The 27,285-nt window shown below is 37.8% G+C and overlaps 2 protein-coding genes and 1 pseudogene across 5 annotated transcripts; 2 read left to right on the forward strand and 1 right to left on the reverse strand.

The window, feature by feature from the left end:
* The first annotated feature begins 1,499 nt into the window (after positions 1-1,499).
* Positions 1,500-10,501, forward strand: LOC103706535 (cysteine--tRNA ligase, chloroplastic/mitochondrial). Its single transcript, XM_039128167.2, has 9 exons — positions 1,500-1,993; positions 4,030-4,093; positions 6,396-6,557; positions 8,462-8,632; positions 8,735-9,016; positions 9,090-9,215; positions 9,291-9,494; positions 9,677-9,778; positions 9,867-10,501. Exons 1-9 carry the CDS (start codon positions 1,572-1,574, stop codon positions 10,098-10,100), a joined length of 1,767 nt encoding a protein of 588 aa, XP_038984095.1. The 5' UTR covers positions 1,500-1,571; the 3' UTR covers positions 10,101-10,501.
* A 943-nt stretch (positions 10,502-11,444) lies between these two features.
* On the forward strand, positions 11,445-20,367 carry LOC103706473 (triphosphate tunnel metalloenzyme 3 pseudogene; annotated as a pseudogene). 2 transcript variants are annotated; one of them, XR_015971353.2, is made up of 4 exons: positions 11,445-12,418; positions 14,587-17,216; positions 19,102-19,287; positions 20,082-20,367. The product of XR_015971353.2 is annotated as a triphosphate tunnel metalloenzyme 3 pseudogene, transcript variant X2 (transcript). The 2 variants fall into 2 exon arrangements; XR_015971352.2 differs by lacking the exon at positions 20,082-20,367 and having other exon boundaries at positions 19,102-19,337.
* Positions 20,368-20,744: 377 nt separating this feature from the next.
* LOC103706472 (uncharacterized) lies at positions 20,745-23,715 on the reverse strand. 2 transcript variants are annotated; one of them, XM_008790573.6, is made up of 4 exons: positions 23,491-23,715; positions 23,201-23,355; positions 21,452-21,510; positions 20,745-21,264 (listed from the first exon to the last, which is right to left on the reverse strand). In XM_008790573.6, the coding sequence occupies exons 2-4, from the start codon at positions 23,318-23,320 to the stop codon at positions 20,928-20,930; spliced, it is 516 nt and encodes a 171-aa protein (XP_008788795.3). In that variant the 5' UTR covers positions 23,321-23,355; positions 23,491-23,715; the 3' UTR covers positions 20,745-20,927. The 2 variants fall into 2 exon arrangements, with proteins under 2 accessions (XP_008788795.3, XP_008788794.3); XM_008790572.6 differs by having other exon boundaries at positions 23,201-23,322; positions 23,491-23,714.
* Positions 23,716-27,285: the final 3,570 nt, after the last annotated feature.

Below are 27,285 nucleotides of genomic sequence, written 5' to 3' on the forward strand. Positions count from 1 at the left end.
ATTCATCACATTTTAATATTAAGAATTATCATAATAGAAAATAATTATAAGAATATTTTTTTTAATTTTTGAATCATTTTACACATTGTCCCCTTTCGTCCTATAAAGTCAGATATCATTGAAGACATCACTCTTTTATTCATACTTTTTTTTTTATTATTGCCCTCATTGTACATTTCCATGTGGAATATGTACTTGTGGTTATATATATATATATATATATATATATATATATTATAAGATGACATACTTATATTATCCTACCATAAATACTGCTCATAGTATTAAAAAAAAAGGCACATTCAACAAGGATCGTGGAATCGATGTGGCCAAGTCCCAGATGACTGAACTAGTATGGTTGACGATACATAAGATGACCTAATCTACTATACTGTTGGTTTTCTGTAAACATAAATTTCTAAATGATTGTAGCATAGAATTCATTTTTCTTATATCAGCTAATATAGGGTGCAAGTTGCCATATATGGTAGTTATCTCCGACATTTAATTAATCACTATTTTGGAATCACCCTCGAGCACTATATTGGTGGCCTTAGGAGCAGAACTTGTATAAACGAGGCTTTTCAAAGCTCCTCTTAACTCCGCAAATGATACTGATACATGCAATAACCTCTAGCCACCGTTAAGCCCCTAATTGGAGATAACAAATACTACTTCTCCCTCTAATTCATTATCCAAAATATTACCGTCGAAATTAATCTTAAGAAAATCTGTGGATAGAAGCTCTCAGGTGAAGTGAATCACTCTAGCAAATGTGGAGCCTGCGGCATGAGAGTCCAATTTTTTCTGATTGTTAAAGACCAACTAGCGATATGAGCATGGATCAACTCGGATGCCTGCACCTGAGACTTCATAAAGGTTTTGAGAAGACTCTGATCTTTCCCCTCCATCACACAATTATTTCTGGATACCCAAATGTGGTTTAAGTATGCAACTTAACGTGTTATTGGTCCCTCATTTTACTATCAATCCTTGATTCTTTTAGAGCTCGTTTGGTTTGCGGAAAAAGAAGGAAAAAAAGTATGGTCAACGGAAAAGTAATGAGATACCTCTTATTTGGTTGGAGTTTTCAAAGGAGAGAGACGGAAAATTTGTATTCCTACGGGAATATGATTCCCACATTTCATGAAAAAGTTCTTCCCATGAGAAACATGAGAGAAAGTTACTTTCAGGCCGGAATCACTCCTTTTTTACTTTTTTCCAAAAAAGCCTTCAGCATTAAAAAAACATTAAAAAAATATTAAAGACCTAATTTTTATTAAGGGTATAATAGAAATTATATATAACTTTTCCAAAAAATGGATGGCCAACCAAACATAAGCATGATCAACCAAACATGTCAAAAATACTTTCTTAAGCATCCTCTTCGTAGAAATTTGTTTCATAGAAATTATATTGGCCCTAAATCATCACACGCCTCTCCTCACGCGCAAGTCACGTGCCCCCGTTGTTTGATCCTCTCCTCTCATTCTCCAGCTTCACGAGAAGCATAAAAACCATCAGCCGCCGGAATGAGCGAAGAAGAGTAGAGAACCAGAGATAGAGAGAGAATGGGAACCGCGTCGCTGAAGCGCTACTGCCTCCTCCTCCCCTCCGCCTCCTCCCCCTTCTCTACCGCGAGGACGAGATCCCGACTCCCCTCGCCATCTCTCCTTCCTTCTCTTCTCCTCCAATCGAGGAAGACGCGGCCCTCGTCCTTCTCCCAAGCCCTCTGCTCCTCCTCCTCCTCCTCTTCCCCCTCCCCCCATTCCCCACCCCCCTCCACTGATGACGCCGCCGGAACGGGGCCGATTCCTGCCAGATCGAAGCCCTCCGCCGAGCTCTATCTCTATAACACCATGACCAAACGGAAAGAACTCTTCCGGACGCGGGTCCCCGGGAAGGTGGGCATGTACGTGTGCGGCGTCACTGCCTACGACCTCAGCCACATCGGCCACGCTCGGGTCTACGTAACCTTCGACGTCCTCTACCGGTGACTTCCCAAGCAAATTGGTGATTTTAATGTTTTTTCCCCCCCGATGTCCATCTCTCTGATTTCAGAGTTTTTGTTCGTCTGAGTGGTTTGGGATTCACGAACTGTGGTAGGGAAGTGGAGTGATCTTTGGATTGTTGGATGATTGATATTGTAGTATAGTTTTGTATCTGGTGCGCTTATGTTTTTTTTTTTTTTTTGGTGAAAAATTGAATTTTAAAATTGGGTTCTGATAAAGATACAATGTTGCATGATGGGTTAAGTTATCTCAGTGAAATGTTTTGACCTATATTCTGGAAAGTTGTCAAAGAAGGATGGAATATAACCTGAAACATGACAACTAAACCTTTTCTAATCGTTTGAGGCAGAACTCTGAATCTTGCCTCGTAATTAATTCGTTATTCTAGCTTTGTCAAATTCTTTTCGCTCACCCTGAACTTTTCTTACGTTGTATGCAAAGCTACCTCAGGGCAAAACCTAGTGTACTCGAGTACTTTGCATGAAATTGTTGTTTATATCTATAAAAGAGTAGTGATAACTGTTGAAAGTCGTCAAGGAAAGACAATGTGCAGTTATGTTGCATATGAAGGTTAGCTTATATAACTTTATATTATCGTGGGTATATATATCACTGATGCACAAGAGAAGTTGCTCGGGTGCAAGTTTTTGGCAAATCGTGTCATATTTATTTATGATACAAGAAAGATGTTTGATTATAATTTGAATATTGAAGTAAAACTTTGGTCAACAAGTGTTTGGCAATTAGTAGAATTAGAATAAGTTATATTAGATGTGGTTTTACTTGAGACATAAATGGACTCGAGGGATGAAAGAATTAGTGGCCAAAAGATCATCCAAAGGGATAGTTTATATTATCTTGGAAGATTATTAAGAAAAAATAGCAAAGAGAACAATTACATATAGAATGAAATTAGTGCCAAATGGATGAGGAATTGCTTCTGAGATGTTATAAGATAGAGATATGCCTTTGAAACTTAAGGGGATTTTTGTTTTTGAGATAAAGAATAAGGGATGTTGTTGTATTCTTAAACATATTGGGTCCAACGAGGGTCTAAGCACATTAGTGGAGGGCAGTAGAGATGTCATAATTAATACTCCACCAAGTTGCCCTCAATTAGTGCAACTTCAATGATTCTTCTAATATTATCATTCCTCGTTATATGCTTTTCGGTTTTAGAATATGCTCCCCAATATAAAGGAGAGGGGTTTGGATTCAGGAAAATAGAGCTGAGGACTTAAGATAAATGAAAGTTGTGGGAAAAGGATGGGGAGAATCTAGTGTTGATAATAAACTTACTCCTTAATTTGAATGGATGGAAAAGGACTTACAAAATGATGATAAAGATTGTTGTTCTGAGAATGCTTATGGATTTAACATGTACCATATACCGCAAGCTTATTTATCAATACGCTTGGAGCACAATATCTCATCTGTATGGTTCATATGATCCATCAAAACTTGCATTTAATTGATTGGACTGCCATCTGAAATTAACCCTATGAGTCGGTGCTGGATTCTTGGTCAATGCAATTTTGGGTGATGCAAGCTTGCATGCAACTGTTGCAGTATGAATCTCTTAATAACTCAAAAATAGGACCTTGACCTCCTATCAGCCACATTGTTCAGTATTTAAGAAGTAATTGGAATATTCTTCCGGATATGTAGTTTTCATAACATCTATTTGTAATTATGGTGCAAACCATGTGTGAGCACATGTTTTTTTTATTGTTTATCTTAAGATCATATTGCTGATTTTGGCTTCTTAGTTTTTCCATAAGATATAAATATATCTATTATGTGATAATATGTTTTGTACTGCAAAAAAAAATTCATTATGTTTATACTCATGCATTTGCATATCGCACACTCAAACTACTTCAGTTATTTGTTCTTACACAGTGTTGTGAATTTCTTACATACCTGCTTTTATGAACGTGTTGTTATTATTTTGCTAGTCAAGCCATGTTGTTCGAACTGATTGGTAATCATTATATAATTTTGATAAATTTGTCAGATATTTCCAGTATTTGAAATATGAAGTCTGCTATGTGCGGAACTTCACTGATGTTGATGACAAGGTGACTACTCTAGTCTCTAGTTGATGTGCATATCTGTTCTTCCATTTGATCAATTCATCCAAATAGTCTACTAAATGCATGGTTCAATATTAGAAAAGCTAGAATTTTCTTATTATATGTTTAATTTGAAAATTATAACATCATGCTTCTTGGAACTATTGTAGAAATTGAGCTGGCTTGTAATTCATACTTTCTAATTCAATAAAGTATTTGTTATGCAAGTAAGAAGCTACTAACAAACATTTGAATGTTGATTGCCACACAACCCTCTTTCTTGAACTTGTGGTGATGTGGTGTCAATATGTTCTATGAAAGTGCCGCTAGGACTTTAAAACTTGCTAACTTTTGTAGGTGTTGAGCAAGGTTTGTCGTTTTGGTACCGGACCCCATACCAGTACCATCCTATTATAGTATCGGTACATAGTATGTACGAGACGGCGGGGCATACAGAGTGTCGGTCTCATGCTAGTTAGGTACCAATACGGTATGACAAACCTTGGTATTAAGAGTCTTGGACACCTGATTGACCGGCCTTATAGTTAGTGGAGATCAAACAAACTAGTAACTGCTACAGTAAAACTTAGAGGAATTTGGCGATTGGGAAGAGACTGAGATCCATATTGTGTTGGTTGTCATTAGAGTATTTTCCTAAGTTCATATTTGAGATAATTTGGGATAGGTATGGTTGAGCTTTCTTGTCGACAATTTTCAGGCAATGGGCTCGTCGCTGAATCAATGTAAGAACAAGATTATGCGAGAAAAATATACTAATGTGGATAAATGGATGGAATGAGTTCAACTTGTCTTCTTACCTTTTTCTTTCTCTCTTATGTTTTATTTACTATCAAGATTAATCTTTTATTTTGGCTTATTGACAATCCACTTTAAAAGAATAAAAATAGCTTTTATTTTATAGTCACAGGTTGTTGAATTTGGAAGACACTTTTGCAAGCTATTAAACATACTATTCGGTGATACTAAAGGCATTGGCATTTTCATAGAATTAAAGATACTGGATCATTAGCTTACAGTAACTAGAGTTAAAAAGATTTGGTATTTGATAATACAAATGAAATTTCATGAAATCATGCAAATCATGAAATCAGAAATTTCTATTTTGAGTAGAATTTTCTAAGTTCACAACTTTTGCCTCTGTCATTTTGTAACTTTCCATTCTTAAACTTTGTTTTCTTAGCAACCAAACATCTAAGAAAAAAATCTGAACTTTTAAAATTAAAATGCATTTTTTTGAAATATAAGATGTTTGAATGCAGCTTAAGATTAGTTACCTTATTTTAGAAGCTGTCTCCAACCAATAAAGGAGGTGAGGAATAGCAGAAATTTAGGGCGATAGGCCGTACTGGATTTTTCAGGAGAAAAGAGGCCATCTTTTATCAAATGGATATGCGGCCATCGCTGAGAGCATTTTCAGTGATGGATGCATGTCGCTGCATGATCCTTGCCATGCAATCTAGTGTTTTTACTTTTGTGATATACTTTTAGATGTAAATCTAAATCTCGCTATGGCATATGTGAATTAGACTTATTCTAGGAAGTGCCAGAGGGATCGGATTTAGAACAAAAAAAGATAGAGGACATACAAGAACAGTGAAGTGCACTGGGTTAAAGTCTCAGCATATAGCAAATATTAATATCTACAAATGTTTATAATGAGCAGTGGCATCAACAAGCTGGTGGACAGGAGAAAATGCAGGCCTATATAAGGGGACTTGGAAGTTTAAGTTATGGTATAGCACATTGTATTAAAGGTAGCCAAAGAAATCTTAGGATTCCAAGTTAAGCAACACATCTAATCATGGTAGTGGTGTTTCTTTTCTTTTTTGGGGGGTTTAGGTGGGGGAATTTGGGTTTGTTTTGTTTTGGGGCTCTCCAAGGAAGAAAAAATAACACTTTGGTCACATCATTCAGCAGTTATTGTCGAAACAACGTATGAATCTGCACATATGTATAATAAAATCTAGATTTTTGATATACATGGATAAGCAATGCAGAAAGACCATCCAGTATGCGGCTTGCATGTCCCATACATCTAGCTCCAGCTGATGACTCGGTTCACAAGTTACAATCTGGGTTCTTGTCTGTTGCTTTTTTGTTTTTTTTCTGCAACACCTTTCTTGCTGTAGTCAAGGATCAAGAAGCTATCTTGGTTTGTGAAGACTGGTTTTCGCATCATGCTGCGCTATCATATTCTTTCACAGTTTCATAACAAACTTGTAAACCGACTACTTTCTTACATATGTATGACAGGAAACCTGAGTTCTGCACTTTTGGAATTCTGTAGATAATTATTAGAGCAAATGAACTTGGGGAAGATCCTCTAACTCTGAGCAGCCGCTATTGTGATGAGTTCCTTACTGACATGGCTTCTCTTCAATGCTTGCCTCCAACTGTCCAACCACGTGTTTCTGATCACATGAACCAGATTATAGATATGATTAAGAAGGTAACTTTACAATTTATGTTATGCATATATGTAACTGATATGATTATAGACATTGACTTGGTGATGTAATTGTATTGTTTTTATTAATTTCTGTTGGGGATTAACCTGGTTATTGCAATTGCGTGTGTCAAGTATTACATATAGATTTGACCATATTTTCCTAGTTTAAACTAAATTAAATTTTCATATTTCATTAATTTTCTTCAAAACTTGTTCTTAGGTATCACCTTCTTGCCTCGTCACTAAACTTTCAGGTATTTTGCAGTCTACCTTATGTATAACTTGGATCTGTTAATGCATTAATTCCTTCACATAAAGAACTAGGCAAATGTGAATGATGCCTTAATATCACAATGCTACATCTGAAAGGAGTAAATGGAAAGAGGAACATGATGTCCACTGTAATCCTTTCTTTTTGTTTTTTGTTAAGTAACACTGTTTTTTGGTTGAGTTGAATTAACACTTATTGTTTATGAATGCCACCATTTTCTTGGTGACTTGAGGCATTTGTCCTTTTGGCCCCCTCCTAAGTTGCACTTTATTTTACTTTGATTGATTTAGTATGCTTGCTTGCTGTTCATTGCTTGCTGCACTGGTTTATGATTACTTGTTTCTACCAGATTCTGATATCTGGTCTGATGTTCAATGGTGTATTTAGTCTTGTCAGTTGTCACAAATGTCTCTTGACAGGACACTACAGCTTTTAGAGTTTTCCATCATCCTTTCCTAATTCTGCACCTTTTTCTTTGTTCAAGATTTTATTTCAGGCCAGAATGTCTGACCTTCAATCTTATTCAGAAAATGATTCTTCATTTATCAAAGTAACCATTATGTCAGTGCATAATCATAATGGGCAGGACATTGATGAAATAGTTGTATTATTCTCTAGCATCCATGGGTTGATAGAATTCACAAAAGATGATAGACATTTCAAATCTTTGACAATTTTTTTATGATCTAAAATAACAAGGATATGATGCCAAACTAGTGATCATATATTGTAACAAAGTTTTGCTGTATCAGTCGGTACCATACCGTGCCGGTGCCGAACCAGTACGCCATCTCGTACCATACCAATATTCAGTATGCTTCGTCGTCTCGTACCATACCGTGTACCAACATTGTAATAGGATGGTACCACTATGGAGTCTGGCACCGAGATAGCGAACCTTGATTGTAACAGTAGCAATATGGCCCAACCTGTGACCACCTGTTCTAGTATGCAAATGATGACATAAATGCGACTACCAGAGGTTACTTAAGGTATGCCCTGCAAATTTGATTTGTCAAAGCCTTCAATAATGGATCTAATCTCTGCATTCTTCATATATGCCCATCAGCTCCCAATGAAATTCAAAGACCTTGGACTGCTAATCCTGAAAAGACTCTCAATCTCTTTTTGACTACTGATCTAAAAAATAATTAACAAAAGATATTTATTTTGGGTAGGGTCCTATTCCTGCTACTGCAATCGAATCTTCTGTTATAGTAGTTCACTTTTGCAGGAATATAATTAACTATGGATCTTTTCTTATTCATTGTGATGCATGTGGTCTATGTTTACCGGGAAGTCCTCGATGACAATTTGTCCACCTCCCCTTTGTGAGAAATGAAGTCATGTTTTGAATCTGACATCAATAAGAGCATCAGCTTTTTTCTATACCAGTGATATGGTCACACAAATATTGGTATCACTGCATAAGGGGGTTATATTTGTAACATCTGCACATAATATAGTTAGTACACTGTCTAGCTGAATCAAAATGTTCCAGTGTGCAATTTCTTAGTGCATACTAGGAAATGAAACTTAGTAATCCGTTAATATTTGATTTCATCTTTCTTCTTAAAAAAATAATGGTGTAGAGAAGGTCGGCTCATACATCTTTTTTTTTTTTTTTGAACAGATTATTGATAATGGTTGTGCCTACAGAATCGATGGGGATGTTTACTTTTCTGTTGACAAATTCCCTACTTATGGCCGATTATCTGGACGGAAACTAGAAGATAATCGAGCAGGAGAAAGGGTTGCTGTGGATTCAAGGAAGAAAAATCCTGCTGATTTTGCTTTGTGGAAAGTAAGATAGTGTCTGTTTGCAATTGATTTTCTGTTGTTCTCCCCTTGTTTGTGCTCCTTTTATTGAATTTGTTGAGACTACTTGATTTTGTATTTCTCGCAGTCTGCAAAGGCTGGGGAGCCATATTGGGAGAGCCCATGGGGACCAGGAAGGCCAGGATGGCACATAGAATGCAGTGCCATGAGTGCAGCTTATCTAGGACACTCATTTGATATACATGGTGGAGGGATGGACCTTGTGTTCCCGCACCATGAAAATGAAATTGCACAGAGTTGTGCTGCCTGTAGCAACAGTAGCATAAGTTACTGGATACATAATGGCTTTGTCACTGTGAATGAAGAAAAAATGTCAAAATCACTTAAAAATTTCTTCACTATCCGTGAGGTATTTGAAAGTATTATAATTGGTCCTTTATTTTTTTGGTTTGGCGCTTGCTTTTAACTTCAAATTTTCTCAGGTCTTAGAGCTGTACCATCCACTGGCATTGAGGCTTTTCTTAATTGGCACACATTATCGGTCTCCGATCAATTACTCAAGAGTGCATATTGATGCTGCATCTGATCGTTTATTTTACATCTATCAGGTTTCACAATTCATTCCTTATTTTTTGCATTGACGTAATGGCTTGTGCATGATCATTTCCTTTGGATGGTTTCAGACCTTATGTGATTGTGAAGAAATTTTGAGCCAGCATGGTGCAAGAAATCTGAAGGATTCTATACCACCTGATATCCTGAACTGCATCCAAAAGTTTCTTGCTGATTTTGAGAACTCAATTTCAGATGATCTGCTCACTCCTGTTGTATTAGCTGGCCTCTCTGAACCTTTAAAAACCATCAATGATCTTCTACATACTCGTAAGGTAAAAGAAATTTATACAATCCCATAACTATAACCGGAAAGCCATATCCCATTTAGTTCTGGTAAACTTTTAGAATTTGTCTGTCATTCTTTTTAATGAAGGGTTGAATTCTCTGGCAAAGTTTACCTTCTGAAGTCCATGCGGCTGATTTAATTTCTGTTCACGCTTGACATTGCAAGCAGGGAAAGAAACAGAACCTTAGAATAGAGTCCATTTTTGCTCTTGAAAAGGAAATAAGGAATGTTTTGAATGTTCTAGGATTGATGCCTCCAAGTTATCATCAGGTGAGTTTATATATAACATATATATATATATTTGAGTACATTACTGGAATTTTCTCTTTTCAAATATGGAAACTATGGTTGTAAGCAGGTATTGCAGCAGTTGAGAGAGAAGGCTCTGCGGAGAGCTGGACTTACAGAAGAGGAAGTTCTGCAGAAAATCGAAGAAAGGAGTTTGGCACGAAAAACTAAACAGTACGAGAGATCTGATCAGATCAGAAAACAGTTATCTGCTGTGGGAATCGCCCTGATGGATGGCCCTGATGGAACATCTTGGAGGCCCAGTGTGCCTCTTGCTTTCCAAGAGCACGCCGTTTCAACTTGATTTATCATTAAGTTTTCCATCATCGGACATAACCACTTGGCCGCCTCAATTCAAGTTCTTTTAACTGAGATGATGTTGTGGTCGAAAGGCTGACAGTTCCCAAGTCACTGCAACTGAGGTTCAGCAAAGTCGGAGCGATATGGTGCAGAGTCGAAGCTGACAAGCTCGCCAAAGCTACTGCCGGTTTGGACCATATATCTTTGATGGCTTGATTCATATTTAACTGTCTCACTGTATCTTTATTTGTTAAGTGGAAAGAACTAGTTGACCTATAGTTTATTGGCTGCCTGTACTTGTTGAAGCAGCGCCTTTCTGGTGTTTGCTTTGTTGTAGGTGCGAATTCTTATCTAACTGCAACTCCATAATGCAATCTAAATGCTGCAATATGAGATATGACGATATCGACTGTGGATCAAGCTGCGGCAGTCTTGAATGATAGAATGCATCCATGTTAGGTGACACTGGAGCTAAGTGAAATTGCTAATTCTAGTTCCATGCAACTCCTGTTAATCGACATCTTCAATCACCAGCAATCTTATAAACCTCGACGATTTCATGTTATTTTTCTACTTCAATTGCCTATTTTATATGCATTGCTTCAATCCAGATAGTAGATCCGCTTGCCATTCTAGGCACAAAATTAATCATCAGAACAAGCGGTCTCCTGGTTAAAAATTGGACGACGCCCATCGTATCATCGAAATAATTGATTTCCACGTGTACTGCATGAGCTGATGGCACGTGGCACCAACGTGGCATGCGGCTGCGGGCTCTTATATACGACGTGGCAAAATGGTCATTGCCCCACAAGCACATCATGCAAAGGCCCGAGATCCATACTTCAACGAGCCATGGACCCTCCGCAGATTCTGCGACATGATAGAGTAACATGGAAATCTAGAGCTGGGATGCGGTGTTTCTCTCTTATTCCTTCACTTTATATCAGTACAGTTTACTATTACAAATGCTCGGTAACATATAAAGTGTATGCAGCTAATGAACAACTCTCCACTTATTTTTTTTTTCTCATTCAGAAAAAAAAAATCCTCTCCCACTAAATATGGATCCATCACTCACAACTTAAACTATTATTTTTCGAATAATAGTAGAGTTTATATATTACCTACATTTTTTTCTGTCTGAGGTTTGCGTTACCGTAATGCTATGGAAGAGAAACGAGACATGGATGAGAAATTGTAACGAAACTTCCGTGTTATCCTTGCACCGCTTCGGATGCTCCCATGCGTCGTGACATCGCCGTAGTAGACAGCCAATCGCGCACCGCCGTAAAATGGTTCCAGATTCCACGATTTAAAAGCAACGACAATCCTCCTCCCACAAAGCACCAAGCTTTCCCTCTCTCTTTCTCTCTCTTGCCCTTTTCTTTCAGAAGAAGCAAAGAAAGGCCTTGCAGAAATCTACCATCTCAGTTGGGTACTCGGTAGTGTATTTTCCTCTGCTCCAACGAGCATGTCTCCTCTCTGTCCCTCTACTTTTCTTCCCTTGAAGAATTTCTAACCAGTGCCTTTTCTCTATTCACACACAGGCTTTCATCTCTCATTTCCAGTAGTCTCCTTTATATCCATCGGTTCAAGTTGAAGCTATCCATCAGTTCTCTTGGTCCTCGTGGATGTTCGTTGTGATTGGTGAAGGTGCTTCTCTGCGCTTGGCTTGTTTTATGCTTTCAGCATAATGATAGATATGGAGGCCTCCAAAGTTCGCTTTTTTTTCCCTGAAGCATAGAGGATATGTTACTTGAAAGAAAAAAAAAATTACAAATTTTGATTGCTATATCAGCTTAAAGTTGGTGCTTTGGGTACTTTGGAAGGCTGTATATCCAATAAATGGATAGAATTTTGGAAGATGAGGTCTTCCGAATGAATCAAAATAGAAGAGGAGCTTCAGTTCGGCCTTGCGGGAGCAATTCAGTGGAAGGGTTCTCTCAGAAGCAAAGGAGTGGGAAAGAACCAAGAAAGCAGAAGGGGGTGTCAAATTTAGGAACCAGAGGAAGAAACTGGGAGGATGTTTCAGAAGCAAAGGCTATGATTCGCTATAAGAAGATAAACAGGGCTGGGATTGGTGGTGGTGCTCGTAAGATGAAGGCTCGGCCTGACTTGATCGATCGAATCCAACATAAACTGCAAGCACTTGAAGAAGATATGTGGCTTCTGAAGAAAGTCTTTCCGCGGCGTGTGGAGGAGAGAGCTGCACTAATGAACGAGGTAGTTCAGCAATTCCACATAATAACAGAACGTTTAGGTAGTCTGAAGGCTAACTGTAAATCTCTCGGGGACCATTCACTTGCCATTCCTCACAAGGTATGCTATATGGGATCTTCTGAAACATTAATGTCATGCGTCTGTTTATCAGATTTACTTTAGCACATACTAATGCTCTCTTTTTGTAGCTTTTCTGCTGAGATTGTTTACTGTTACAAGTGGTTTGATATGAATATAATGCCGTATCCTATACCGATGAGGAATGTGTACCGATGTTCTTTCCTTCATGCAGTTCCGTTCTCAGATTAACTTCACTTGTATTTAAATATGTATATGTCTTAATCAGCATCCTTAGATTACTTTTGTTTCCTGCAGCGACATGCCCATATAGTTCATTAGAATGCTTTAGTGGGAGTTTACATTGGTGTCTTTTTCAGTTATCCTACTACTCCTATCAACCAGTAAGTTCATAAATTGCTTCGGATTTGCTCAATAACCAGTAAATATCTACCAAAGAAGTGGAATGATCTATATATGAGCACCAAACTTAAAAAAACTGAGATTTGGACAGAGGGGAGCAATGACCCAAAGATTTATTGATATATGAGCTCTTTATATTTGGGAGACTCTTTGATACCCATCTTAAATTCAATATGTTCATGCTGAGTCATAGAAACTCTGTATTCTAGTTGATATTGCTTGGTGGCATGTGAATTTGTACACAAGTTGGTAATCAGCTTATACATGGAAGATTAGGAAAGAATTATGGCAATGAAGTACGATAGCCTTAATATGTATGTCCACTTGCAGATAGATCTCCAGTGCTAGATGTCCAGAAATCACTTTAATTTTCCCATAAATTAGTGTAATTCATGAAATCAATAGTTGAGTTGTGAATGCGTATGCAAATACTATGAGAAGTTGTTGCCATCATGTTGTGATTATTGTCAACAAAGACACCAATAGCTAGTAGCTATGTTATGATTATAGGGGCCTTTATGTGGGTTGGTACATAAGTGAACTAATGGTGCTGCTGAGGTATTAAAGATTGCGAAGAAGAGGCGCTTGGTGATAGAGGAAAGAACATTGGAAAGTTGCTTGCCATGCGGTCCATATGAACAATGTCAGAGAGGGAAGGCTGGTCTCTGAAAAAGCTACTGATAATAGGTTAACTTTTGAAGAGGTTAAGTGTTGATAGGATGGAGCTTCGCATAAAACTCCATTTTTGATTTATGTTTGTTAAGCTGCTAACTTAAGTATGATCAATAAAAGGACAACTGAGGTCCTAGAAGTAATGTTATGCCAAAATTTTGCTGATGGTGTTGCCTCAAGGATGAAACATGGAGGCATCAAGTTCTCATTGATATGTAGATGGTCAATGTTGTAGATAGAGTGATACCTTATAAGATTGGTAGGTTATGTAAATTATCATATTGCGAAAGAGGGGGGACAGCCAATAAAACTGTCCTAATAGGGAGGTTATGTAAATTGCCTTTTTTCCATTTTGTCTATCAAAAGGACTCCTAAACAAGGGGCTCCACTTATGTGCTAGATGGTCTTCCTTAAGAAAAACAATTTAAGCCAATTTCCTCAAAAAATAAAGAAAAAAAAGAGATCAGTCCTTTTTTTGTATAGATAAAGAAAAAGAATCAACATTGGACCCTACTATTGAGAACTCTAGGAAAAGAAAAGCGCCTACCTTTAATAACTCTGGGGAAAAGAAAAGATACAACAGCTAAGAACTTCATATTTTGCTTTGACATCTTTTTCTTCGTCTTCTTATTCTCTCTTCTTTTGCTTCACTCCAATAGACCTTTAATTCTTTTACTTTTGCATCATTTCTTTGCTTAAGAGAGATATGTGTGACAATAGTAAAAGAATAAAGTTGTCAATAATTATCATGAGAAGCATAGTCATGTTAAGGATTAATGACTAATGCAAGTGTTGCTACTTATCACAAAAGAATATGAACAATGTATGCTTTTCCTTACTGCATGGTGACTAATACTTACAGAGCAGATAGACATTAAAGATGGGACTTCAGAAGAAAATGATTGCCGCTTGGTGCTATTCATAATTGACCTTCAATGCCTCGAGAAATGAGCAAATTGTTAAAATTGCATAATGTTATACTACATACTTTTTTTTTGTTGCAAATAAACATGATTATAACTGTTTACGCATTTGCATTTTTCAAGTTTGCCCCCCTTGTCCATCTACTTATGTTGTTTCAACTTGCTTCATAAGCAATGGCTATGTATCTCCAGGTTGGGAGCAAAAAAGTTGGCTTGTCAGAAGTATTGCACCAAGATTTAGCTCCATCTGTTGTCACTAGAGATATGAAGGTCAACTTGAACACTTTCCAAGTACCATCCTGGAATATATGAAGATGCTGAAGGCAATGCATGTTAGTAAGGAATACTTTTGTAGTCATAGCTTGATTGGTGAACATGAGGTTTGTGTATTTTCCTGACTTTCAGGCAAAATTTCCATGTACAATTTGGTTTATACCGGTTTTCCAGGACCTCTTTTCTACAATTGTATTGCATATATCGCTGCAATTTAGTTACAAAGGTTTCATTTGTGATCAAAATAATCAAACTGACAAGAGTTGGAATATGGAAGTTACTGGTACTGCCTGCAAGGTATCTGGCTCCATCTTTGTTGTGATTTTGATTTTGTTTTAAGTATGATGTTCATGTTATGCACGCTCATCATGGGAACACATAATATTTATGGCATTCGTAATGTCAAAATACAAGAGCACTGACAGTTATTTCAGTTAGACAATTTTCATGCATAGCGAAAAGTGCCCTCTAGTTTTTGTCTTTACTAACATGACTGCAGCATCCGAATTTGAGCTCTGAAACTATTTGTGATAATTCTACAGGTTAAGGTACATTTCATCAGCTGTTATTCCTGCATAACATCACTTCCATTTGTAATGCCGATCATCTTTTTTTTTCCATTTAACGGAAGAGGCTATTTCGATTATGAAGTGAAGAAAAAAGGTTTCCTATCTAATGTAATATTTGTGCTCAAAATATGAAATGGAAACCAGGTTATGGTATTTACAGGGCAAGCAGTTATGGCCTCCAAATAGGCTAATTAAGTGCAACATCAGCATGACTTATGTAATAATAATATCTCGGATACATAGAGCGGATGAAAACATTATACAGAGCAGTGGCACAAATTTTCCATGACTGGTGTTGCATATATCGGTCCAAATTTTCCATTGACTATTGATGTTTCTAACCATCGAGAGACCTGCCACCCAGGAGGTGGCATTTTATATCTGATTGATATTGCTCAGGTGCTAAACCATTTTCTTGACTGGAATTCATCTTTCTCTCTCTCTTTTTTTTGGTTATATTATCATGATACAACTATCTAATACATGTTCCACTGGCCACTAACCATTGGATGTGAGGACAGCTCCCTGGTTCTTCCAAAGAAGGTGATAGAAAACAATGACACCCATCCATCTTTATTTTTCACTCATGGAGGAGTGAAGGAGAGGATATGATTGAAAAAAGAAGACAAAGAAATGAGGAAAAGAGTATGCATATTTGTTTTATATGCAATTATCTTGTTGTATATAATTGTAATATTTGCTTATCTACAGAAAAAGAATGCTCGAAATATTTAGTTTCCCTTCCAGCTTATACATGTGAATACCTGTTCTAAGTTTGGAAGTATTCTGGGAATGAAACGGATGCTTGTTTTTTTTTTCATAATATTGGTGCAGGGAAATGCTCAATCTATCAGAGAACTAGTTAGCAACTGCAGCACCTCAGCCACTGATCAAGAGCAATAATTCCCCTTGTTAGGAAACAATAGGTCACAGCAACTAGAAATTTGCAAATTATTTCTGTATTGAAGGACCGATCATGAAAGCCTTGCAAAAGCAACTTCGTTTCAGTGCTCCTCATTATGCATTGCATATTATAATGCTCCTCATTGTGTGTTTATCATCCGCTGCTGCAATACTTTTAATACTCCATAGTGTGTGCTTTGCTGCAATGACTAATGATTTTATTCTCGCGTGCCTGGATAGGGAAGATAGGGAAGATCGAAGTGAAGGCGGAGGATAGGGAAGAGCTCGAAGAAGCCCTCCGCCAAGTCTCCCTCAAACACCCCCGGGGCGGCCAAAACCCTAACCCTAACCCTAACCCTGATCCCCTCCACAAGTACCTCGATCCCAACCACGCCTCCAAAGCCCAGCGGATCGGCCTCTTGAAACCCTAGCCCGATGGAGGTCGAGGTCAAGCTCCGCCTCCCCGACGCCGCCGCCCACCAGCGGCTCTCCGACGCCCTCGAACCCCACCACCTCCGCACCTACCTCCAGGAGAACCTCTTCTTCGACGGCGCCGCCGGCCAGCTCTCCGCCCGCCTCGCCGTCCTCCGCCTCCGCTTCTACGACGGCGACTCGCGCTGCGTCCTCTCCCTCAAGGCCCGCGCCCGTATCGCTGGCGGCGTCAGCCGCGTCGAGGAGGACGAGGAGGAGATCGACCCCTCCCTGGGCCGCGCCTGCGCCGCCGAGCCCTGGCGCCTCGCGGCCATGGCCGGCTCGTCCCGGATCATGGGAAGGATCAAGGACGAGTTCGGTTTGAGCGGTGAAGCGGGAGTAGAATCGGAGGAAAGGAGCTCTTTTGTTTGCTTGGGGGGGTTCCGGAATGTCAGGGCGGTGTATGGGTGGAAGGAGGGGCTCAAGCTGGAGCTCGACGAGACCCGGTACGACTTTGGCACGAGCTACGAGGTGGAGTGCGAGACTGCCGACCCGGAGAGGGCCAGGGAGTTGCTGGAAGGCTTCTTGAAGGCGAATGCGGTTCCTTACTCCTACACGGAGTCATCCAAGTTTGCAGTTTTCCGGGCAGGGAAACTGTTACCATAGGTGTGTCTTTTGCCCCTTTTTAAAAAAATCTATGAACTATTTCTTTTGAATTGAGAGAAAACTCTTCATGTTGAATTGATTTTTTTTTCTTTGATTCTGTGAACGGCAGAATAAAATGGGTAATATATCTTGACTGTGTTTTTGTGGACTCATGTTATTCTTGATAAATTTCTTTATAAGTGGGTTGATATGATGCATTTCAGTAGATATTCATATGAATATGTTTCAATATTTAACCATGCTGGTATATCTAATTCCGTTCTACTATTTAAGTAGCCCTTTGCAACTGCATGGAAGTTGTGGAAAATGATTTTAATAGGATGCTAGAAAGTATTATAATTTTTTAACGTGTTAAGTGATTGTAGGAATTTTTGAAGGGATCGGGGCTCGGTTTGTTGTTAGAATTTCTTGATTTGGTCTGGTTTGGGATTTGGGTGCTTATCTTGGAGGTGTTTATCCTTCTGAACATAGACAGAGCACATCTAGGGCTCCTTTACATGAGAGTCTGGGGTGAGAGATGGAGCGAGGAGAAGAAAAATTGGTCCTGCATCTTTTAGAGCAAAAAACAGGGGGAAATGTTTGCTCTGGTAGTGAAGATTTTGTGCCCTAATTCTCCCTATATTTAATTTAAAAAATTCTTCTATGCTATACTTAGACATGTCCATCTCCCGACAAAGGCCAATTGGATATTTAGAACGAACAGTGCAGGCATTAGACACATATACCTCATCAATGTTTCCACATTAAAATAGTTTGTCTTCAAAAGGGATAGAATTGTCTGTCTAATTTGAAGGGGGGCAACTTTAAGGGCGTGTTTGTTAGCGACTGAAATCGGAATTAGAATCAGAATGGATTGGAATGGGAATCGGAATGGCCATCTCCTCTAATGTGTTTGGTTCGTGACCATAATCAGAATCGAGATGGAATTGAATATTAGGAGAGAGTAGGGACTGGGTTTTGAGGGATTGGGGCAATTTCCATTTCCTTCTAGAATTGGAATGGAAATGGAACCCTCCTCCCCTCCCCAACCAAACGGCTGGAATGTCAATTACTCATTTTCATTTCCATTCCAGAGTCCACGCTCCCCCAGACAAACATACCCTAAGATGAATTGTAAGGGAACATTTTGCTCGTTTGAATGTTTCCAAATGGATATGAGAATATCCTTGTAGTCTTGCCATATCGTGCAGCTTCCTTTCTATTAATCCATTGCTTAACTCATATTCCTGTGCATATCTTCTGCAAAATACAGTGTCTCTACCTGTCAGTTCAAGGGTATTTTTCACCTTGGAAAGCATTCTCCTCTTCCATTGTGGGACATAATTGGTAAAATCTTCCATCAATTATTGGTAGCAAAATTTTCCTCGCAATTGTAACAACATAATTCAATCCCTCTTCTCCATCTATGTAAATATTTTATCTTATAAGAATGGCTTGTGTTCATTGGAAAGTCCAATACTTCAGGTTGATCAAGTTGGATGTGTTAGTGCGGGTCCATTATTTAAGACTCTCTCCTTGCAACCATTACCCAGGTCTTGTGCCAACACCCATGTTAAAGTGTCAGGTGCATACATCTGACGCCAAATCAGAGGGTTATCCCCCTACCACCGGCATGTTTTCTCCTCAATCTTGCCAGTTGCCACAGACAAACCGGCATGACAATACTACTCAAAACTACTTTGATATGATTGCTTGATTTACTTAAGAATAATCAGGCAGTGTCAATCTTAATTTCCTGTGTAAATAACTATTTGATCATCTCCTCTATATCTAGAAAACGAACCCACGGTTAATGCTGCTTTTATTGAGCACTTCATCTTGTTTAATTTTATTAGGACCTTGAGCACTGCAATCTCTCATAATTACACTAAAATGCCTTTTGCAGAGTCTGCCATGAGCAAACAACATGAGAATCTGTATCCAGCTTTCATGGCCTGATGCTATTAACCATATGGTTGATGGTAATTAGTACAGTGTTGTCACTCAAGGATGAGCAGATCGCGGGAGCATGCATTGGAATTACGTGGAAATGCTGCAGTTTACATTGTCAATCATGCTTAATTTGTACTGTGTAAGTTTTCTGGGAATACCTTGTCCAAATAATGCAGTCCTTGCTTGTTCCTTTTGCCTCTCTCTTTCTCCCTTTCTTTTACAGCCTCTTATTTTTTGGCCCCCAGTGGTATGGCATAAAATGTATAGTTGATTTCGCCTCCCATCCAACTTCTAAGGTTGAAAATAAGGCTCCTAAAACTTGCAATATCTGTCAAGTGTACCAGTTTTGCAACCTGAAAGATTTAATCATAATTATTAATTCCAAAGGTTCCAATTTCATCCAAGTGGTTAATTGTTCTTAAGCTTACAATTATGATTTTTAAAGTATATATTAATATACTTAAGGATATTATATCATAAAAATAAAGAATAAAATATGAATGTTAATCATAATTATTAATTCAAAAGGTTCCAATTTCATCCAAGTAATTAATTGTTCTTAAGCTTACAATTATGATTTTTAAAGTATATATTAATATACTTAAGGATATTATATCATAAAAATAAAGAATAAAATATGAATGTTTATTTATAATTAAGTGAAAATAGATGTGATGTGGTTATTGAGATGAAAAGGAGAAAAAATAATTTAAATGAAAAGGTTTATATGATTCCCGTACTTGGATTGAATCGAATCAAGTAAGGGTCGGGACTCTCCCTCTTCTTATTTTTTTTGTTTTATTAACCCAAATAAACATGGTTCGGATAAGAGCCAAGGCGGTTTGAAAAATACAAGACCTGAATCCAACCCGGAATTTTTAAGATCTCATTCGATTTCTGAACCTGACCTAATCCTCGCGTCTTCAAATACAGATCAGCTCGACATAGCGTTGGGTCGCGAGGCAACGAGTCACATTTGCACCTAGTTGAAAAAGCGCCGATCAAACTGGAAAGGCAGAACCTACCCTGAGAACAAGCTCTTTCCATTTATCAAGCTGCAAAAAGTCACCTAAAACCTCTATGGAGTAAATCCTGTTTACTCTAAGAACATTCTCAGGATTGGTTACCCAATCAGCATATACAGATAAACACCTGCATATATAAAAATATAATGTTCCAGAGTAAAGGATAGCTAGATTGACATTTTCTTTGAAATATTTGGATCAGAAATGGCCACCACCGCTACAGCGAAGTGCAAAGCGCAAGTCAACCATCTCACCCTGATCCACGACAGAGAATCAATCCAGCACGCCTGCTTCAGTAGAAACCAACTTCAATTCCCAAGAAAATATAGTAGAAATCATCCATGCTGTTTCAGAAGACATCACCAATGCAAGGTTGCTGCTCATTGAAGCAGCAAAATGGAAAATAGACAAAACCACATTGGCTATCCACAGTTGTAACTATGGATCATGGAGATTCCTTTCCATGGAATGTTCTTCTCACCACAAATGACTAAACTACTCCCACATTGAACATTGCTAACATGTATTCTACTAAGAATGCTCAGAGAGAGAGAGAGAGAGACCCTTGGAATACAACGAATGTCCATCAGCAATCTGATATTTCAAGAGTAAAACACAGAAAGGAGGGAAAAAAAATAAGAGTTAATTCACAACTGGTCACTTCTCTTTTTCCTATCCTAAGACAACCAAGACCCCATCCACAAACTAAGCCCCCCATAAATCTATCCTCTAATCAAGAAAATGTAGCATTACCTCACTTCCTCTTCTTAGAAGGAGGCTGGGGGAGCTCTTCTTCGTCTTCATCATCTTCTTCGTCATCCTCATCCTCCTCACCATCATCGTCGTCGTCATCTTCATCATCATCGTCGTCGTCATCCTCCTCTTCGCTTCCTCCACCATTAGCCTCGGGGTCTTCATCATCATCTCCTTCATTATTGTTACCTTCCCCGCCTGAGAGATCATCTTGATCTCCATCATCGTCTTGGTCCTCTCCACCATCCTCATCATCTTCATCATCCTCATCATCATCATCTGATTCGCCATCATCCTTATTCTCAGGCACACATTCAGCTTTGCTTTTTCCAAGTACCCTTTGAAACAAGGACAGATAGTATGAGTGCATCTAACACAAATTGAACCCACTTTGCATGGGTAAGCAGGCTGGGTACAAAACCCTAAATCTCAAGGTTGCGAGTGTCCTTGATAATTGAAGACTGACCCACATGTGCCAGACTTCATCCTGTAATCAGACAGAATGCAAGGAAATCAAGATCCTACCCATAAATTACTTCTGGCCTTCTACCCAATACGTCAATTTCGCTTGATAATGAACCCACCTGAAACAAATTTAATTTATATATGCAATAAATAGGAGATAGATTCAAATGAACAGAAATCTGTAATGTAATAAACTAGCAAAACAAAATATCCTGAATCATAATAAAAATTCTTTGCCTCAACTCAACAAAGGTTCGACCCTGGGTTGACTATGAAGATTTGACCCCAAAAAAAAAGAATAATAGTTAAAAGTGTAAAATAGGCAGCAAGCATGCAAGCAATTTGGTGATAGAGAATCAGTTGACATAAACCTACAACTAAAATACTTTCAACTAGAAATTGTTATCTAATAGATGGTCCAGAAGTCCCGATTAGTTTACAAAATAATTCAAAAAAAAGAAGGAATATGTTATAAATTTTTAAACATAAAAAATTACTGCACTCCCTCAGCTAGTTATAAGAAGCAATGTGTAAACATAAAAAAGTATATTTTCCTAATGGAACCTATAAATAGAAAGCATAAAAATAGACCTGTATAGCACCAAAAGAAACATGCAGTCGCCAGTTTAGAAAACTTAGAAAGTATTCAACATCCGATTAAATAACTATGAAGCAAAGCAAGTGTGCATCAATGTCCATACAAGCTAGAATACCAGATTCAGTTCAGATGAATGCAACATGCTTGATCCCAATAAACAAAGCCCACATATATGAAAACCCAATGCAGCTCTAGAAACATATAGTGGAAGCTTAAAAATTCCTGAATGACCCTGGATCTGGAATCTCTACATCACATAACAACGCCACACTCCTCAACCTTGCCCATACAATTATAAGCTGGATGTTGCTACTAACTATCTAATGGAATCCTAATTCAAGTGCAAGTAAACCAAGAAATGGCCAACAATTACACCTTGATGGAAAAAGGTCCTTCATTTCAATGTATATAGAAACTATTAAAAGAAGGCTCCCCGCATTCTCAACTATCAAACACAAACTAAACCATAACAGCCCGAACAGAGAAGAGCATTCCTGTAAAATTCTATCTTTCAGAAAAATCTAAGGCTGACAAAAAAAAGTAGTGCCTGATCCACTAAAAGTGGAGCTAGGGAGGCTTTTTAAAAAAAATGAAAAAGAAAACATTGGTCAAAAAATGAAAAAAAATGAAGTTCATTTGAAGCTTGATACTGGATTGACACATCCAAAGAAGAGGCAATCAATATTTAAAGAAGAGGAAAAGGTAATAGGAGACATCCTACTCTCAAACCTTCTAACGAGAAGCTCTTGGAGGGGGGGAACCCTAAGTCCTGCCTCGCAAATGAAGGTAAAGCAAGGAAGAATACACGCTTGTTCCCAAGGCTAGAAGTAAATAAACATTGCAAAAGATTCATATCGTTCGCAGTTCCCAAAAATATATTTATAAGAATTTGGAAAAAGAAAAAAAGGAAATTAAACATAAAAAAGGAGAAGATGATAGGGAACTCTCGAACTCTAGCGCTTGAAGCCCAAAAATCCCTGTTCCAGAAAAACCCGAAACCTTAAACTCCAAATCAAAACTCTAGCACCAACAGAAATCAAATTTTCACAAGCCACGTAACTCTGCGCCTTAGAAAGTCCTAAATATCATTCCCCACGTCACAAAATCACAACTTTATGCCACTACAATTGAAACCAAGATGGCAAACACAAGAAATAAGCCAAACCACAGCGAGAAAAACAGCAGAATTGAAAGGAAAAGGTCATCCTTACCACCAGAAGAAGCCAAAGGAGAGACCTTTCCGCGGCCAAAAAGGTCTCCGCCACCAGGAGTTCCATCATGGAGAAGAGAACAGCAGTTCCACTGCTCTCGCTTCTGCACAACGCCTCCATCTCTACAACGAACACGAGATTTCGTACCCTTTTGACTATTTTAAAAATAAACAAAACAAAGAACACTATCGGAAGAAAACCTAGAACCGAAACCTTGAGAAAGATAGAGGAATTAAATCAAAATCCTAATTAAGAATCGACAGAGAAAGAGAGAGAGAACAGAACCTCACCTCACCAGAAGTCGAAGGGAGAACCTCACCAGAAGTCGAAGGGCGAGAGAGGAAGAGAGGGGCGAAGGGCACTCGCGAGATTATCACAGTGCGAGTAGGGTTTCTCCCAGAATCGCTCTCTACGGTGTTGGTAATAAAATAAAAGAGGGGCAAATAAAAGGGGGTTGGATTAGGGTTTTGGACGATGGGGGGGATGTTAGGGTTTAGGGCCGTCCGAGTTTATTTAGGTTTTTTAGGGTTGTATCCGGTTCTTAAACTGCGGACAAGCGGGCAGGATCAAATCCGGTGTACAATAGCTTGTATTTCCTTGTGTAACGTACTGTAATTATTATTATTATTATTATTATTATTATTATTATTATTATTAAAATAAAATACAAATTTTTTTAACATTTATATTTATTATCTTTTTATTTAATAATTTATAAAATTTATGCTTACATCCGGTCGAGTTAACCTTATTACTATATTAGTATAAAAAATTAAAATTAATTTTGGATAGAAAAGTAGATGAAACACATTTTTATATTTTTAAATAATTATTATATTATTTAAAATTAATTTTTTTATTTTTAAAAAAATTTCTAATGTTAATTTTTGGATTCTATTTAAAATTAAAGGTTTGATTAGTATTTTGCTAAATTATGAATTATAATATTAGATAAAAAAATTCAAAATATTTTTATAATTTATTTTTATTATTAAAAGGAAGAAAAATATGGAGCTCATTGTGAAACTTTTCATGTAATATTGTTGACAAACTGTACGACAGCCGCTGGGTGAAAAATTAAAATGTTTGTACTTCAGATCTTGGCAATCCAGTGGACGCGTCAGATCTACAATAAAATAATTGCTGGTGTGTGTACACGTGGGAATGTCTTGATGCGACAACTGTACATGAAGGAGGTGCAACTATGAAATTATTTATAGTAGAGACACTTCTGTTTTATGAAAACAAAGATTTTTCTTTTTTTTTGTGTGTGTTTTATTGGAGGGGTGATCTGAAAAAAAGGAACATAATACCCTTGCTGTGACTTTATCTTAGCGTTCATGGCCTTGGATTAGATAAATTAGTATAGAAGTAAACAATGTCCAAATAAATTTGAGCTTAATAAATTTTTCCTTTTTTTTCTTTATTGATAAAAGTAATAGTGAAACCAGTAATGATTAGTGATTTCCTTCGTGATATTTTGAGTGCAAAAATGTCATTTGAAAGAAAAATGATTCAATAGCTAAAGTTTTTTATTTAGGGGAGCAAGTATAGGGCTAGGATTGGGCCGAATTATGCCTATGCCTAAGCTTGGCTTGAAGTTATTTATTTATCTATTTGTTTGTTTTGGGGTAGAGGGGTCGACCAGCCCAAAATCTAACTGGGTTGATTTAATTTAAGGTAGGGCCGACACAATTTATGCTCACTCCTTTCTCCAAAATCCTTGATTCTCTTCTCAAAATTACTCTTATAGTTACTTGAAACTCACTTCCTAGTCTGCCTCCTTGAGCTTCATGATTTGCCCCTTGTGCTCGTGCTTCATCGATTTGCTCAATGGCTCTAGTGGCTCTTAGGGACCATTGTTCCTATTGGGACCATCAACACGAGATGGTGGTGAATCATCTTGCTTCCATGCCTCTTCGTGTGGGCAAGGGTTTCCATCAAGAAAGATTCTATAATAAAGAAAGAAGCAAGGAAGAAAGTGACGGGATCACTACAAATCTAGCTTAATCTTAGAAAGTTTGGTGGCTATGGGCTCCAAGAGAGGAAGAGAAGGGCCATCAAGGGTGTGGAGGCGGGGTGGGACTCAAAGATAAGAGTGGAAGGAGGGTGCATTGTGAAGTCGAAATTAGGTCAAACCACTTTAACCTACAAAAAGGGTGGGCATCAAGCTCTTGCCGTGTCCAAGTCGAATCAATTATCCACCCAAACTTGGCCTCAAATATCTATGGGCCCTATTTTCAATCCCAAATCCATTTCGAATCGCCTTGAGCCTAATCCGTAGTCCAATTCGACATCAATCTAAACCTACTTCTAACCCTAATTGTAATTGAGGAGATTAGAGCAGTTTTTATCCTCTTTGAATTTAGTCCTTTTTTTTTGTACAATTACAAGTAATGACATTCTAAGTAATTAGGTAGCTCTGGATGACCGTGGATGCATATTTGGATGGTTATTATTTTCATTATTTTATTATCTCTTGGCTGATTAAAGAATTTAAGTTATGGAGTCGGTTCTCTTTGATAAAATGAGTGTTGCTATACCTATGGGAAAACATTATAAGCAAGCTAGGGAGGAAGACCAGTATTTTCGAATTGCTCTGCATTTTCTTCCACACCTTCTAATTCTTAATCTCAAAAAAATCTACGTTCTTAAAGAAATAAACAAACAGATAAATAAAGACCAAAAACAGCGGCAGCAACAACAATAATTTGGACACCAATATCCCAAAACTTGACCTCTAAATTTTTCTACCCAGGTATAATTTTCAACTAAGTCTCGTCAAGTCAACTAGGGTCAAATGGGTTGATTCCAGTGAGGTCTAGGCTGGGTTTGATTTGACACTTTGGTATGAAAGTACATATTGTGTTCAGATTTCATTAGTTGGTTGGATCATTTGATTTGGGCTATTTTCTAGTTGAGATTTGCTGAACCCCTTGTTAGAGAAATTTAGGTTGCGGTTGGATTATCTGATATCCAACACTTCAATCCAAACACAAGATTTGACATGTCCTTTTTTGACAAGCATAGCTCAACCCAAGTTAGGTAAAGATTGACCCTATCTTCCCAATGTCGGGATTGGATCAAAATAGACATATTAAAAAGAAGAGGATGAGGAGCTTCTAGAGCTGCAAACTTCCCAGTGCCTCAGACAAAGGATTCGAACTTCATTGAATTGTAAGGCCAGACGAAAATTTCTGTTCCATTATGTTATATGATTCTTATTTTGACTCTTCTTCAATCTCATATGATCTCTATGACATAGATAAGGCTAACCAATTCCAAAGCAAAATGTTGTTGCAAACCAGATACATGAGCGCAAAAACGAGGCTATTTTGTGAAGCAAAGAAACATCAGTTATTTTCAACTCAATCTGGACTACATGACAAGCTAGAGCACCTTGTTTCTTTTCTCTTTCTTTCTTTCTTTCTGTCTTTTCTTCTTTCTTTCTTTCTTTTCTCTCTTTTGTAATAAGAGAAAATTAAAGATACCTTCTTTTTTCTTTTGAGAAATATCTCCCTTTCCAAACAAGATAAGAGTTATGTTTGTAGTGATTCAAGAGATATGCTCCATGGATGCAAAGCATCTCAACTCATCACATTTAGGTAGACTCCATAAGAAATGAATCAATGTATGGTAAGTTTTCAAAACACAACATTCACTTAGACATGAAAATCAATTCCAACTAACTCTACTGCAGTTTTTATTTGATGAATATAGACATCGAATGTCACCCCAACCTTGAATGAAAAACCCTACACCACTCCATAGTCTATTGGCATACCTTTTAGTACATTCGGAACTCGTCCAATTAGATTTTTGTAAATCATACAAGGGTGGGTGGGTCATGAAAGTTTTTCCTACAGTTTGAATAAGCCTATTAGATTCTTAGGATTGAAACAAAATTTTTAGCATTGAAGAATATGAGGAGGCCTAACATAACCAATGTCAACAAAACCTCTCTTGTACATTCTTCAGAAAGAAGAAAAAAATAAATGCTTGTGTTTATATGGATTTTGGACTGGTTTATTCCAACGATATTCTTGTGAACTCTTTATAAAGGCCCAGTTCTGAACCTGTGAATC

The sequence above is a fragment of the Phoenix dactylifera genome, chromosome 11 (genome assembly GCF_051530095.1).
Source record: "Phoenix dactylifera cultivar Ajwa chromosome 11, Ajwa_hap1_PhDact_Kaust_v1.1, whole genome shotgun sequence".
Lineage (NCBI taxonomy): Eukaryota > Viridiplantae > Streptophyta > Magnoliopsida > Arecales > Arecaceae > Phoenix > Phoenix dactylifera.

Excerpts from the sequence above, each read along its gene's own strand:
- LOC103706472 (XM_008790573.6), bottom strand. The coding sequence starts at position 23,320 with ATGGAGGCGTTGTGCAGAAGCGAGAGCAGTGGAACTGCTGTTCTCTTC. Across the intron at positions 21,511-23,200 it reads TCCTTTGGCTTCTTCTGGTG|GTGGGTTCATTATCAAGCGA; the intron begins GTAAGGATGACC and ends AATTTGTTTCAG. Across the intron at positions 21,265-21,451 it reads AGGCCAGAAGTAATTTATGG|GGTACTTGGAAAAAGCAAAG; the intron begins GTAGGATCTTGA and ends CTTGTTTCAAAG.
- LOC103706535 (XM_039128167.2), top strand. The coding sequence starts at position 1,572 with ATGGGAACCGCGTCGCTGAAGCGCTACTGCCTCCTCCTCCCCTCCGCC. Across the intron at positions 1,994-4,029 it reads ACCTTCGACGTCCTCTACCG|ATATTTCCAGTATTTGAAAT; the intron begins GTGACTTCCCAA and ends TAAATTTGTCAG. Across the intron at positions 9,216-9,290 it reads GTTTATTTTACATCTATCAG|ACCTTATGTGATTGTGAAGA; the intron begins GTTTCACAATTC and ends GGATGGTTTCAG.